The sequence below is a fragment of the Thunnus maccoyii genome, chromosome 4, assembly GCF_910596095.1.
Source record: "Thunnus maccoyii chromosome 4, fThuMac1.1, whole genome shotgun sequence".
NCBI lineage: Eukaryota > Metazoa > Chordata > Actinopteri > Scombriformes > Scombridae > Thunnus > Thunnus maccoyii.
This window is the reverse complement of record NC_056536.1, coordinates 27,619,111-27,632,701: the sequence shown is the minus strand read 5'-3', so window position 1 is coordinate 27,632,701 and position 13,591 is coordinate 27,619,111. Positions and strand designations below refer to the sequence as shown.

Sequence of the window (13,591 nt, the reverse complement as noted above, 5' to 3'; positions counted from 1 at the left end):
TGAGGTTGCAGATTGCAACCAAATGAACACCCCTCCCCTCAACCTCCCCTTTCTAGCATGTAGGAGAACCTACGGTGGCTGCGAAACTCGCGAAAAACGTGAAAGGCCCTCTCTAGAGCCAGTGTCTGGTTTGGCCATTATGGGCTACTGTAGGAACATGGCGGTGCAATATGGCGGACTCTGTGGAAGCAGACCCGCTCTCTGTTTAGCTATAAAGGGCTCATTCTAAGATAACGAAAACACAACACTTCTTATTTTCAGGTGATTATACACTAATTAAAACATACTTATGAATATATTCCATTTCTGCCAACAGATCCCCCTAAATCTTACACACTGGTCCTTTAAGTAATACTGTTCTCTGTCAATATTGATTGTTGGTACTGTTTTTTGTTTTTTTTTACTATTTTGTTTTTTGGTAAGGCTCCACTTGGACCCCTGTGCTTCTCCACTTGTTTGAACCCATTACTTACAAAAACTGTTATCTTCTATGTTTCACCAGTTGGTCAGATGTGTTTGTTCTTTGCGTCACGTAAGACAAAATCGCCAAATTTCTTCATGTAAATGTAAATGTAATTTTCTTTAAAAAATGTCTCAAAATGATTACTCGATTATCAGAATAGTTGGCGATTAATTTCCTATCGATCATTAATTGTTGCATGAAATTTTGTACAGACATTCATGACCCTCAGAGAACAAAGCCTGCTGGCTTTGATGATCCACTGACTTTCTCTGTAGCGCCACGATGAGGTCGATGTTTGTGGGTTTGAATGAAATGTTTCAACAACTACTGGATGGATTACAATGAAACGTGGTAAACACATTCATGTTTCCCTCAGGATGAATTATAATAACTGGGTGACCTCTTCAGTTCCCATCTAGCACCATAATCAGGTCAAATTTTTAATTTGTCCAATACTTTGATTTATGAGGCAAATGTTAGCATGTTAGTACCTTAAAATAAGATGGTGAACATGGTCAACATACCAGCTAAACATCAGCAAAACACAGCTAGTGTGGCTGTAGACGGTCATGTTTCACAACTTGTTTGTTGAAAAGACAAACTTGTTTTCAGTGTAAAAGTCAAAAAATTTGCCAAAAGTTATGATTTCTTTTGCAGATGAAGGTGGTGTATTACAAAATTCAGCTCATAAAATGGTTCATTAAGTTTTATTTAATGAAATAATACATTGGTCACATTAAAAAAAAAAAAAAAAAAAAATCGAGCAGCTGTGGCTCATGAACAGGTCGTCCAGTAGTTGGCGGGTCAATCCTCGCCTTGTCCTGTCCAGATGTTGAATTGTCCTTGAGGAAGAAACTGAACCTCCAGAATTGCTCCAGATGATCAGGGCAGCACCTTGTATGGGAGCTCCTCCACTGTTGTGAATGTGAAGTACTTCTCTACCTTTCAGATTACACGTTTAAGAAACTTTTGATTAATGTTTTATTTGAATCCCCAACGTGAAACATAACAAGGAACACTCTAGATGTTTTAAATGCCTGTGCTGTGTATAACTAGGACCCAAACAGGAGGCTTCTGGTTGTAAAAGACTCTGTAATATTTTGAAGAGCTCCTTGTTGTCCCGCAGAAACATGCCGTCCAACTTTTTCTACTGTTTTATAAAGCAGAACAACTTAAAAATGATATTGCATCTGGTGAGTGTATCCTGCTGTTTGAAAAGTTAATCACTGCCTTTTCTGATACCTCATGTTTTCTGCAGTAAATCAACCAGCACAGAGATGCTGACATACATACAGAGGAACAGGAATATCAAACAATTAATACTTTATTTACACAGATTATATGACAACTAAAAGTAAATAAGCCTGGTGATATTCTATACTGTTCTTATTGTCAACAAATCCAACAAAAACCCCCAAAAAACCAACAATAAATTGTTCCTGCTGACAAGCGTTTGTAGCTGCAGCCAGATATATCTTATTCCTCTGCGCTATGGAGCTCCATTGTTGTCCAAAAATTATTAAAAACACAACAGTGAGTCACGCTGTTGCAGCGGCTGACGTGTCCTTTCATTATGCTGAAGATGGCAACCGCAGTTTATTTTGAGTCAATCCCACATAGACCATCCTGCTGCAGCAAATTCGCACTAGAACCAAGTGTATTAATCCATGGCTGAAAATAGTCCTCAACTAATGCTCTATTTACTTGTATTTGCGTGAACATTTGCCACCTTTACAAAAAATAACCTCTTAAAAGTAATTTTTAGAAGCTGTTTTATATATTTTTAACCCATTTTTAAAGATTTACATCTTCAGGAAGAACCAGTAGACTTGGTAAAGTTTTGATGGACAGACTAACTTTCATAGGATTTGTTGACAATAAGAAAAATATAGATTATTACCAGCCTTACTGTTTCAGGAAAGTGAAAACAGAAACATTCAACAACAGTTTTTACAAAGGATATCAAACAACGTCACTGTTAAAAGAAACCAAAAAAAAGCACCTGGTTCAAGTTCATTTCCTTCATATCATGTTTATGTTTAGAACTTAACGTCTGACTGCTAACGCAATGCTGCCACCATGTGGTCGTTTCTGGCAGAAGCACATTCAGCTTTTGTGACGATATAAACTGTATTCCAGCAGCTCAAGTTGCACGTTTCCTTCTTTTTCTAGTCTTTAAATCTGTGAAACACACAAAAACAGACAAAAGTTAAACATCAAAGCGTATACAGACTCTTGAAGCTACGGGGAAGTGAGCTGATAGATGATAACTTACTGCTGTGTTGAGGTGCAGCTGATTCATCTGTTGCGACTGACGGCTTTGATGCCCGTAACAAGTATTTAGGTACGTGCTGAGAAATAAGAACAAAAAACAGTGATGATAATTCACAGGCATAAACATCCAAGTGATGGAAAGTTGTGTTTCACAGATCACAAGCAAACCTGATGTTTCCTTTAACTGAGAGTCTTTTTTGTCCTCTAATCTCCTTTACTGCATTTGTTTTCTACTTTTAACACTGTGTCTTTACTGCTGCTCTGTTGTTGTGTTGTGTGATGTCTTTTGGTCAATTTGTTTATCTATGTGAGGCGTCTTTGAGGGCCTTTTAAAAGAGCTGTATGAATAAAATACATTATTATCAACTGACAGATTTCATTTGGCACATGATGGTGTTACTGCATGGTGCCTTGTTAACAGTGTACTGGTATTTATTCACATAAAAGGTTTGTATATTTGTATCCTGTCATCAACACAACTTTGTCTTTATATTTGGTAAATATGAAGTATTTACAACACAAATGTGAATTATGTGTTTTTTTAAAGAAATAAGGACTATTCAATAATTGAGAATGAAAGCTAAATCCATTTTAGCAAATCCGGACCATCGTCTCTTTAAGGATTTGATATCTTTGCCTCTAATCAGAGATACAAGTCACCAAAAATTTGATGCAACAGGTCCAAGCTTTCATTAATCCCATATACAATGAACGTTTGTCTTTAATACACTATAAACTGCCCTTTTAGCATTTTATCTTATCCCTATTCTTATTGTAGCAGTTTTTCTTATCTTTTATTACATTAACTTCTTATTGTATTCTGTATTGTGTGTATGATATAGTCACTTTTAAAGTCTTCAACTGTCTCCATGTATTTATGTTACGTTTTTATTTTTTTATGCTGCAAAAGGATTTTTTTTTATTTTGGGACAATAAAGATCTGAACTGAGCTTTAAGAATGAAAAAAAGCTGTAGAGCATTTTGTGACTTTCTTAAGAAAAATGCTATTTAAATAATGTTTATTATAATATTTCCCCTTTTTTTAAAAGATAGGATATTTTTGACATGAACAGGAAGAAGTGTTCAATACTAATAATTAATTGTGCAGTTGCCGGCTAAAAATAGTAGCCAGAGACTTTTAGTTTACATAACAATCAGGTTATGACCTGATTGACTGTCAGCAAATCACTAAAACACTAAGTAGAGGAGCGGAGATGATCCACATGAGTCCTCGAACAACAGAAGACCACAGTTCAAGTCTTGGTTGAAAAGAGGAAAAACACACGCTTGGATGTCCTTGAGTGAGTAAACAAAGCCGTCTTCACTTCTCGAGCTCACAGATGTCTCGTCAGGTAAAGAGCGAGCCACCTGAAGAACTGTACTCTTAACAGCTTAAGAAGAAGAGCTTCTTTTGATGAATACAGCAAACTAAAGGCCCCCTTGACCCCTGATTAAACACCAGTATATCAGAAGTCACAATAAACCAGTGTCACACAAGCAGAAGCAGCAGCTGTAAACCCACACAGATGAACCCAGGAGGGCAAAGAAAATGTTTTTTGTCAGACAGTAACCACAAACACCAGAAGGCGCCCTGTTTGACCGACCGTGCAGCCAAAGATGATACAAATGTGTCTGCAGACAGATGACTGATCTTCTAGGAAAGTGTATTTGCACCACTTACAGTACACGTAAAGGAAAATCACTCAGCATGGCAGGAAGTGTGGTTAGATGCTGCACTTAAAAAATCTTTTCCCCTCGATGCCTGCTTGAATTATTTTCATTTGCCCTATTTACTTGAGCAAGTTAACGACATACCTGAGGTTACTTAAATGAATAATGTCCGTAATACATTTAATAACATACACCAAATGCCCATAATTTGAATTATATTTAATTTGTAGTTTGTTTATGCCAAGATTCTCAGTAAAAAAGGTCAAGGTATATGTAGAAGGGCTAAGTTAAGGCCTTTCATCCAAAAGGTGTCTAAAGCTCTGACTGACTGGTGGGGAGTCCCGGACATTTAACAAATACCATGTCCTCACACGGAGGTTACATGCCTCTTGACTTTCTGACACCAACCAGCCAACATTCACACCCACAGTGATTGGCCAGCTGTGCAGAGGTGAGAATGGAGCCAAGGTTTCAACTTTTCTCTCCAGCTCTTATTTTCATTCTTGACACAACTATTTCTGTCACTTTCTCTGTGAACAATGGAGTGCAAACACTATAACTGCCTTCCAGGAGAGACAATCAGAAAACACGCACCGTTATCCCTGTTGTTTAAACGATATTGCATCTCCCCCGCACCCCTTCCCTCTCTGTGACGGTTAACTTTTCACACCATCCTTTGAGTGAAGCCATTCGAAACTGTAAACACATTTGATTTCCAACGTGGTCAGACGACACGTCATCAGAACCTGTTCTCTATGGACCATACATCTGGATTTGCATTTAATTTTGTAGAGCTGCAACAATTAGCCGATTAATTGATTAGTTGCCAACTCTTACATTAATAGGAAACTATTTTGATAATTGAGTAATCATTTTGAGCCATTAAAAAAAAAAAAAAAGAGTCCAAATTTTATCTTTGAGTTGTGGACAAAACAAGATATTTGAAGATGTCATCTTGGGCTTTGTGAAGCAGGGGGTAAGGTGACCTCTAACTGCCCCACAGTACGATAAAATGTTCTCCAAGGTGCCAGCACAAAGGAGAAAACATACCAAAGTTCTGTTCTGTAAATCAGGATGAAATGCCCTTTAGAGTGTCTCTACATGTGACAATCACTGGTGCCCTTTCAGTGGAACAAAGTGTGATAGTGACCTGTAAAGAACCCCCGAAAGCGAGAAAACATGATGTGCCCTTTAAATGAAGGGAGCGGTGCCCTCTGAGTTGCCTTTGTGATGGGATGAGCTGTAGGTTCTGTATGGATGCCTTTCTAGTGAACAAAAAAAGTGCAACTTAGTGTTCCCTTAAGTCTAACATACTGATATGCAGAATTGTGTTTCAATGAAAAAAAAAACACCTCTTGGGTGTCCCCATGTGTGAGAAAACATGATGCCATGATGAGTCCCCCTTTCAATGAACAAAAACAATGCTGTTAAGGTGCTCTATAGGGTGCACTGTATGGGTGAACAACATTGTGAAGTACCCTTCCAGTGAAGGGTAACCCCTTAGATTAATCCAACCCCTTAGATTAATCCAACGACCCCATGTGCAGGATCTGACCCTGTGGGTTGGGAACCACTGCACTAGAGCACCAATTATGTACTAATTTTCTCTGAAAATAGACCCCAAAAAATGTACCATTTCCTCCTGACTGAGTGACATTTTATAAACACCGCAGTGCACAGTGTTTTAGTAAATTATTGGTTGTAAATTGTTGGTTTTTGGCGGTATTTGTTGAAAATAACAAAAATATAGAATATCACCAGTCTTATCCTTAAAAAATATGGTCATATTTTTGTCCTATCGTCCAGCCTTTCTGTATTTCTGCCACACATAAACTCCAACATCATGAATGTAGGCCTACACGTTTTGTAAAGCAAAAATTAGCCGATCTCCAGAAATGTATATATTTAACAACCTCGCCTCATGATATCTGGTAAATAAACACATGACAAACACACAGTACTGTAATTTAATGCTGAACTGACCCAGGAGGTTTGGGGGCGAGGGTCAGGACTGCTGCTGGCTCTGCTCTGGATCCTCTGGCTGTGTCGTCGTCCACTGGAGCTGCTGGGTTGATTGATGGTGGAGGGCCGAAGGCGACTGCTGGTAGACGGCGTCTCATCTACTTCGGCTAAGAGGTCTGTTAGTTCCCCATCGCTGATCTCTTCTTCTACCACTGAGCCATCTGTAAAGGAACAATTTCACAAAAACAAATCTAAATCTATTCCCCTTTACATCCTGCAAACTGGTGCTTTAATGGTTACTTCCTAGGAACCAGCACTACCTGTAGCCTCAGAGTCCGAGAGGCTACAGGTAGTGATGCTCTGTTTCCTTTTATAACTTCCAAATAGAGAGCAAATATTTGTCTTTATTTAAACTCGAAAATCATTGAGGGAAAAGCCTTAATTTACAATGACGTCGAGCAAGAAAGAAGACAATCAATAAAACAAACATATAAATTCAATTAATAAATAAAGTAACAACAAAATCAATTAAAAACAAGTACAAACAGAAGTTAAAAGGTTTGAGATAGTGGATTTAAAATGACCAAGAGTTACCAATGAATTCATTTTTAAAGTGTTTTGTAGTGTGTTCCAGGTTGATGGTGCAAAGAAGCCAAAAGCGGTTCTTCCAAGCTCTGTATGAACACGAGGGACATGGACCGTAAGCCAGTTATTAGTCCTGGTGTAATGTGGTCCAGTGGACCAAACTAGCATGGAATTAATGTAAGAAGGCAGCTTTCCAATAAGGGCCTTATAAATAAACAAATACATGTGCAAATCCTGCCTCTCAGAGAGAGAGAGAGAGGACCTCCCTACTTTTTTGTACAGGATGCAGTGATGAACGTTATAAGCATCACCAGTAATGAATGAGTACAGAATGCTAGACGGCATCAAGGTGCTTTACAGTTGCTGCCGAAGCATGTCACCATAGTCTAAAACTGATAAAACGGAGAAATGTTCCTATCTATCAGAGAGAACATTTAGATTTGGTTTTATTCCTGTAATGTTGACTGCCATACCTTATTGACATAAACAAAAAACAGTGGCTTCCTGGAGGACACATTTATGAGGTGCTATATGTTTTGGTAACAGGTTGGCAGTAATGTGGTGAGTACATGGTTTGAATTAAATGAGTTAGAAAATGTAAAAACCCCAGAATGGTCCTTTAAAGAAGGGTTACAATCAGTTTGAGTGTTGTGACATGTAACATGAGTGATCATTGACTACACAGCTTTACCTGTATGATGAGGAGTGACCGTACAATCAGGACAAATCCAGTCACCTTCAGGGCCCGTGTTTAATGAAGGTGTCAAGCAGTCTATATGATACCTGAAACATACAGCACAACCACAATTCTGGGATGAAATGTCTTTAACCTCATGAACCTCGTGTATTTCCCACAGCTGCACCAGAGTCTGATAGCAGAGGATATCTCAGTGAAAAATGGTTAAAGTCAAATACAACCCCCCCTTTCTCTCACAGAACTACTAATACTGAAATAAAACTTGATATTTACTGAACATTTAAGATTAGATTAGAAAAATCATGACAAATTAAACATCCGCTGTAACAACATCACTACATAAAAGTGTGTCATATGTGAACAAGATAATGACTTGCGTGCACAGGATATGGGTCTTGTTCACAAAAAAATACATATCTAGTGCCCTAAAGTCATTATCTTAGTCCACATCATCTCATGCACAGAAGATAATGACGTGTGTTTGTGCTGACAAGATTTTTCAGAACGTCCGGGGCTCCGTACATACTGTTCTGTAATATCATACCCTGAATCACAGTGGATGCACACCAGCAGCCGGTGCCTACGGTCGCTGCGTCCACATTCCTCACAGATAACAGCACTGCTCCGCTCCTCTTCTTCTTCTTCTTCATCATCATCCTTTTTGTGCGTCCTCACTTTGATCTGCAGCAGCACAAACAATTCAGCCACCAACGCTGTTAACATATTTCTAAATGCTTGGCAGAAAGCCTCCTTCACATACTGCAAATAGTCACCTTCTTTTGAATGTTGCCTCCAGGATGGATGAAAGTAAAACTGATCCGATCCACCGGACAGGTGTTGGCTGTCTGAGAATCAAGACAGAACAACAAGATGTTTTCATTCCCTTGATGGTTATTATGCAACTTAGCATTGAAATAACAGTGTTTTACAATTTGATTCACATTTTGAACACAGAAGAGGTACTGTGTGTACCACCTTGGAGGCTCATGCATCTCAAATAGGTTTATAACTAATTATTATTTTGTTTCGCAATTAATCTGACAGTTATGTTCTTGATTAATCCTGTTAATTGTTTTCCCTAAAAAAAAATAGTGGAAGCTGATTCAATTTACAACAACATAAAACAGAGAAAATCAGCAAATCTTCACATTTGAGAAGCTGGAACCAAACAATGTTTGGTTGTTATCAAAAACATTTTTAAAGATGTTAACATGTCATTACATCTACTTTTATGTCCTTAAATATTTTCATTTAAACTATTAAACAATGTGCTGTTAAGAGAGGACAGTTGTAAAGTGAATTTATTTGAGATTTGGCCTGTTGGTTGGAAAAAAACAAGCACTGTGTAATCATCACTTCATATCATACTGGAAATTTTTAGCTATTTTCTGACATTTTAAAGGCAAAGCGATGAACCGATTAAATAATCGATAAGGAAATTATAAAGGGCTTATCAAAAATCCCTGCAAATATGTGACATCACTCATGTAGGACTGTTACATCACATTGGCAAGAGAAAATATTTTTCTGATAAAAGTATCTGTGAGTAAGACTGACATAGATATCCTGTTAATACACACACACACATAGTTTATTAGCATTCAAATTTATATTTATTTATAGTTGTTTTTTTTTATCATGTCAATTGCACTGCTTTTTTGCAGTTTTTATCATGCTGTGCACCCACTGCACAGGATCTTTATAAATTCCTGTCCCTCTCTTTCTTACACTGTTATGTTTATGTTTACTGTTTACTGTTTATTGCTTTTTCTGTTGACATCTGGACCACACTGACTACATACGATTGTGAGACAGGAGTGACAGGTGAGGTGTGTGTTTACCTGGGACCACTGAAGAATACATTCAAGACAAAACACATGCTGGCAGTTGTCCAGAGAGGCAACAGTCTGCTCTCTGAAGAAACTCAGGCAGATATAACATTTATCTGCATCCACTGTTGCATCTGCACCGTCTGTGTTTAACACAGCTGACTTATCCATGTTACAGATATTACTGGGCTAAAAGTGTATGTTTTGTGACGCTCTTACTTTAAGAGAATGTCAACAATAACGACCAAAAGTGCCAAATATAAGTTATATTTCGTTTAAATCAGGGTGAAAAGCGGGTCACCAGATGAGGCATGAAACTGTTTTATAGCTAACAACAGTAGCTAGTTAGCTAAGTTAGCATAACAGTCTTTTCTGAATACGCCCTTGAATTAAGTCAATAATGTCAGGCATGTTTCGGCATTTAGTTAGATAGTGTTGCAGCATATCTTACTTTATTTAATCACGATAATTTGCATGTTAACTTCGGTTCCAGCTAGCTAGCGAACAACTTCGTGGTTCGATACTTCTTCCGCCGAACGCTAAACGTAATCACCTAACTTCCGGTGAGAAGCCCATCCTCCTTAACAAGTCGTCTTTTATAATGCTCAAACTTAACCGAACCACAACTCAACCAGCTACGTCTAATCACCATAACCTTGACCCTAAATGCAGAGGAGGGAGCTGCGAGAAACTCTTATTTTAACTGTAGGGGAACATTATTCGAGAGACAAACCGACTTCGATACACCGGTGTTATGTCCTAACTGGTTTTAAAGCTGACTTGTTCCCGTACGCGTGCACGCGCTGTGTTCACCTGAACAGCTGTAAAGGACTGAAACTGCCAAAAATCAAAAATTATAAATAACTCATGATGATAAATTAATATGCCATCAGATGTACCAAAATAATATTGTTAAATAATAAAATAATACAATTAAATTTAGGCATTGATTATTTGATAAAATGTGACATAAATTGTAATTTCTGTTTTGCAATTTGCTTCTGTATTTACTTACCTTTGTATAAATTCCCCTATCTACTTTCCCATTGAATTTATTCCGTTTTAAATATATTTATATGAAAATGAGGGGGGCTGTCGTTCAAAGTGTGTGACGGGGTCAACTTTTTGTTGATGTGCATAGATGACTATGTTGATGTCTGGATTTGAGTAATATGAAACCTTAAATCTGAAGGACTATGAGTTAATAGTTTGAGTCAAGCATAGAGGCTGTACTATATGTAGCTTGTAAAATAGCGATACAGGACACTGAATTTGATGAATTTACTGCACAAATCAGACAAGAATCAGCACAATACTCTGTCTCAGTTGCTTCTGTCTCTTCATGTAATTTCAGACTGACTCCATGATGTTGAGATCAGGGCTCTGTGGGGGGCAAAACCATCTGTTGCAAGACTTATCGCTCTTATTGTCACTGAAGATAGTTCTTTATGACTGTAGCTGTATATTTGGGGTCGTTGTCATGCTGCAGAATACATTTGGGAGTGTTTAGATGCGTCCCTGATGGTATTGCAGAATAGACAAGAATCTAAACATATGAAGTGCCTAAAACTTTTGCACAGTCCTCTTTATCATCATATCAGTATACAATGCCGTCATTTGTCAGCCAGCAGTCAAACAGTGTGGAAATACCATCAGTTTATGTTGTTGAACAATTACAAGCCAGGACAGCACGCCTTTGAATTCTAATTCACCTCTGAATGCCCATGACTTTAAAAAACCTCTGTTCAAATGTATCCTGTATCCTTTTCAACTAATTACCCAGATTGCACAGAGCACAGCTGACACTTAAATCCAAATATAACAGAGCATGTGCAGCATGTTTGACCTCTGTTTAATCATATCAAAGCCCCAGGCCAGCCCGCAAACCATCCAGAAATCATAAATACACTCATCATAAAGGAAAATGTGGAAATGTATGAGGAGACGAAAGCTTTATCTGTTTTTCTGCGATATTAAAGGATCGCACCCAGACAGAAATAACGATTCAATGGCAAATTATTCTCAGGACGTGGAAGACTCCTGGGGAGCCTACCTACAGGATTGGGTAACAGAGTAAGGACAGAAAAATAATGAAATGGTAAAGCAAATGAATTATATTGAATTCCATATGAGAGTTATGCTGTTTTTTTTAATGTATCACATAATTTGCAGGGGGTTTTTTTGTTTTTGATTGACCATTCTTGTTTCTTTGTTTGGGGGTGTGAATAAGGAGAGTTTGGGTTTACCCACCACATATCACACTGCACTGGGTGGGTGACAGAAATAGACTACTACATGCATAATCTAGTGTCATGCTATAGTTTCAAGCCTACTTCTCAATCGTACACCTACATCTCACTTAAACAGGAAATCAGGAGGTCTGAGCGAAGAGCAGCATGTTATACTCACTGTACACAAGGAGCCACACGGAGAGGAGCTGCACAAAGTGCAGCAGCAAAACACGGCTTCGTCTCATGAGTTTTCAACTGACACCGAAGCTTTCTACATCTAAAGATTGAACCAAGGAGTCTCAGTTAAACTACGTAAGTGATTTTTTTACTCCCCAAATGCTTTATAGTTTATTGTTAAGTTGTATAGTCTAGGTTTTGTTGATTTCAGGCAATTTGTAACTTCTGAAAATGTGAAAAGTCAATCCATAAGTAATAATATTCACTCTTAGAAGTACAGTAATGGATGAGGTGTAACTTTGTTGACTTTATAACCCGTTAGTCTTCTTCTGCTTTGTTTCACTTCGCTCTTCTTTAGATTATCCCTGAAATGAGTAACTGTGTATCGTATGAAGCCTACAAATGTTCACCCCCAGCTTTTCATCTTGCTTTAAGAAACCTGAACAATTCAGAATAATCAAGTCTGTTTCCAGACCAAAAATAATGTGTTTGGCAGAATAAAAGTGTTGTTAGTCAAGTAGACGGTTTGTTTCCAAGATCATGTGAAAGTGTGAAAAACTCTAAATGGAAACATGTCTGTTTTTCTACAGTTGTCATTACAGCAGACGGTCTGCAAAGCAGCAGTGTTTATGAGAATCAACCCACGCTCTCTGATTTTCATTTGACTACATTCAAAAAACACTCAACCTGCAACGATGAACGAGACGGGTGCCAACTGTGGTGTGCCCTCAGCAGAGTACCAGTACTACGTTTACCCAGTGGTTTACATCTTAGCTTTAGTTTTAGGTCTACCAGGTAATCTCGCTGCCCTCTTCGTCTTCACCTTCAAGATCACTCCCCGCACAGCCTTCAGTGTTTACATCAGCAATCTGGCTCTGGCAGACATCCTCATCCTGTGCACTCTACCCTTTCGGATCCACTACCACCTCAACAGAAACAACTGGGAGTTTGGGGACTTTACCTGCCGCATCACAGGGATTCTGTTCTTTGCCAACGTCTACATGAGCATCTACTTCATGACGTGCATCTGCGTGGACCGCTACATGGCCACCGTACATCCGCACGTCTACCTGAGGCTGCGGAGCCCCCGGTGCTCTCTGGTTGTGAGCGCAGTGCTGTGGGGCGTCATTGGGGTGGCTATGCTCGTCTTTGTCCTCCTGGGACCTCTGAAAACCAACACTCAAGAATCTGGAGGTCATAGTTGCTTTGAGAATTTTGCCATGAATGAGTGGCAAACGCGCTTAGGGGTGTACAGCGTGCTTGGCCTGATCTTTGGCTCCCTGCTGCCCTCCATTATCATCCTGGTGTGTTACCCACTGGCTGCGAGACGCATCTCCAAGATACAGACTAAAACAGCCCAAAAAGCCGTGAGGGTCATTTACACCATCCTGGCTATAACGCTGTTCTGCTTCATGCCCAACCATGTTGTGTACCTGCTGCACTTCCTTCGACGCATGGGTGTCATCGAGAGCTGCTCTGCCGCCGATGCCATCTACCACGCCCGGCGGATCACCCTGGCCCTCGTCACCCTCAACACATGTCTGGACCCTGTGCTTTACTATGTCACCACCAGCCACTGCAACTGGAAATGCTTAAAGATGACATGGCTGTGGGGAACAATCAGGAGGACCAGAGGTGTTTATACCATTCCAGTTAGCTGAGTGAAGGGGCAGCAGCACATGAATACTGTAAATATAGCTCT

At 39.0% G+C, this 13,591-nt stretch overlaps 2 protein-coding genes across 5 annotated transcripts; one reads left to right on the top strand and one right to left on the bottom strand.

Annotated features, from left to right (window-relative positions):
* Positions 1 to 1,771: 1,771 nt before the first annotated feature.
* Positions 1,772 to 10,250, bottom strand: LOC121895679 (PHD and RING finger domain-containing protein 1-like). The gene is made up of 7 exons (XM_042409088.1): positions 9,494 to 10,250; positions 8,426 to 8,497; positions 8,197 to 8,333; positions 7,647 to 7,738; positions 6,392 to 6,591; positions 2,739 to 2,814; positions 1,772 to 2,644 (listed from the first exon to the last, which is right to left on the bottom strand). Exons 1-7 carry the CDS (start codon positions 9,650 to 9,652, stop codon positions 2,607 to 2,609), a joined length of 774 nt encoding a protein of 257 aa, XP_042265022.1. The 5' UTR covers positions 9,653 to 10,250; the 3' UTR covers positions 1,772 to 2,606.
* On the top strand, positions 8,796 to 13,552 carry LOC121895678 (lysophosphatidic acid receptor 6). Of its 4 annotated transcripts, none has more exons than XM_042409083.1 (3): positions 8,796 to 9,476; positions 11,849 to 12,024; positions 12,480 to 13,552. In XM_042409083.1, the coding sequence occupies exon 3, from the start codon at positions 12,585 to 12,587 to the stop codon at positions 13,548 to 13,550; it is 966 nt and encodes a 321-aa protein (XP_042265017.1). In that variant the 5' UTR covers positions 8,796 to 9,476; positions 11,849 to 12,024; positions 12,480 to 12,584; the 3' UTR covers positions 13,551 to 13,552. The 4 variants fall into 4 exon arrangements, with proteins under 4 accessions (XP_042265017.1, XP_042265019.1, XP_042265021.1 ...); XM_042409085.1 differs by having other exon boundaries at positions 8,796 to 9,481; XM_042409087.1 differs by lacking the exon at positions 8,796 to 9,476 and adding an exon at positions 10,497 to 11,579.
* Positions 13,553 to 13,591: the final 39 nt, after the last annotated feature.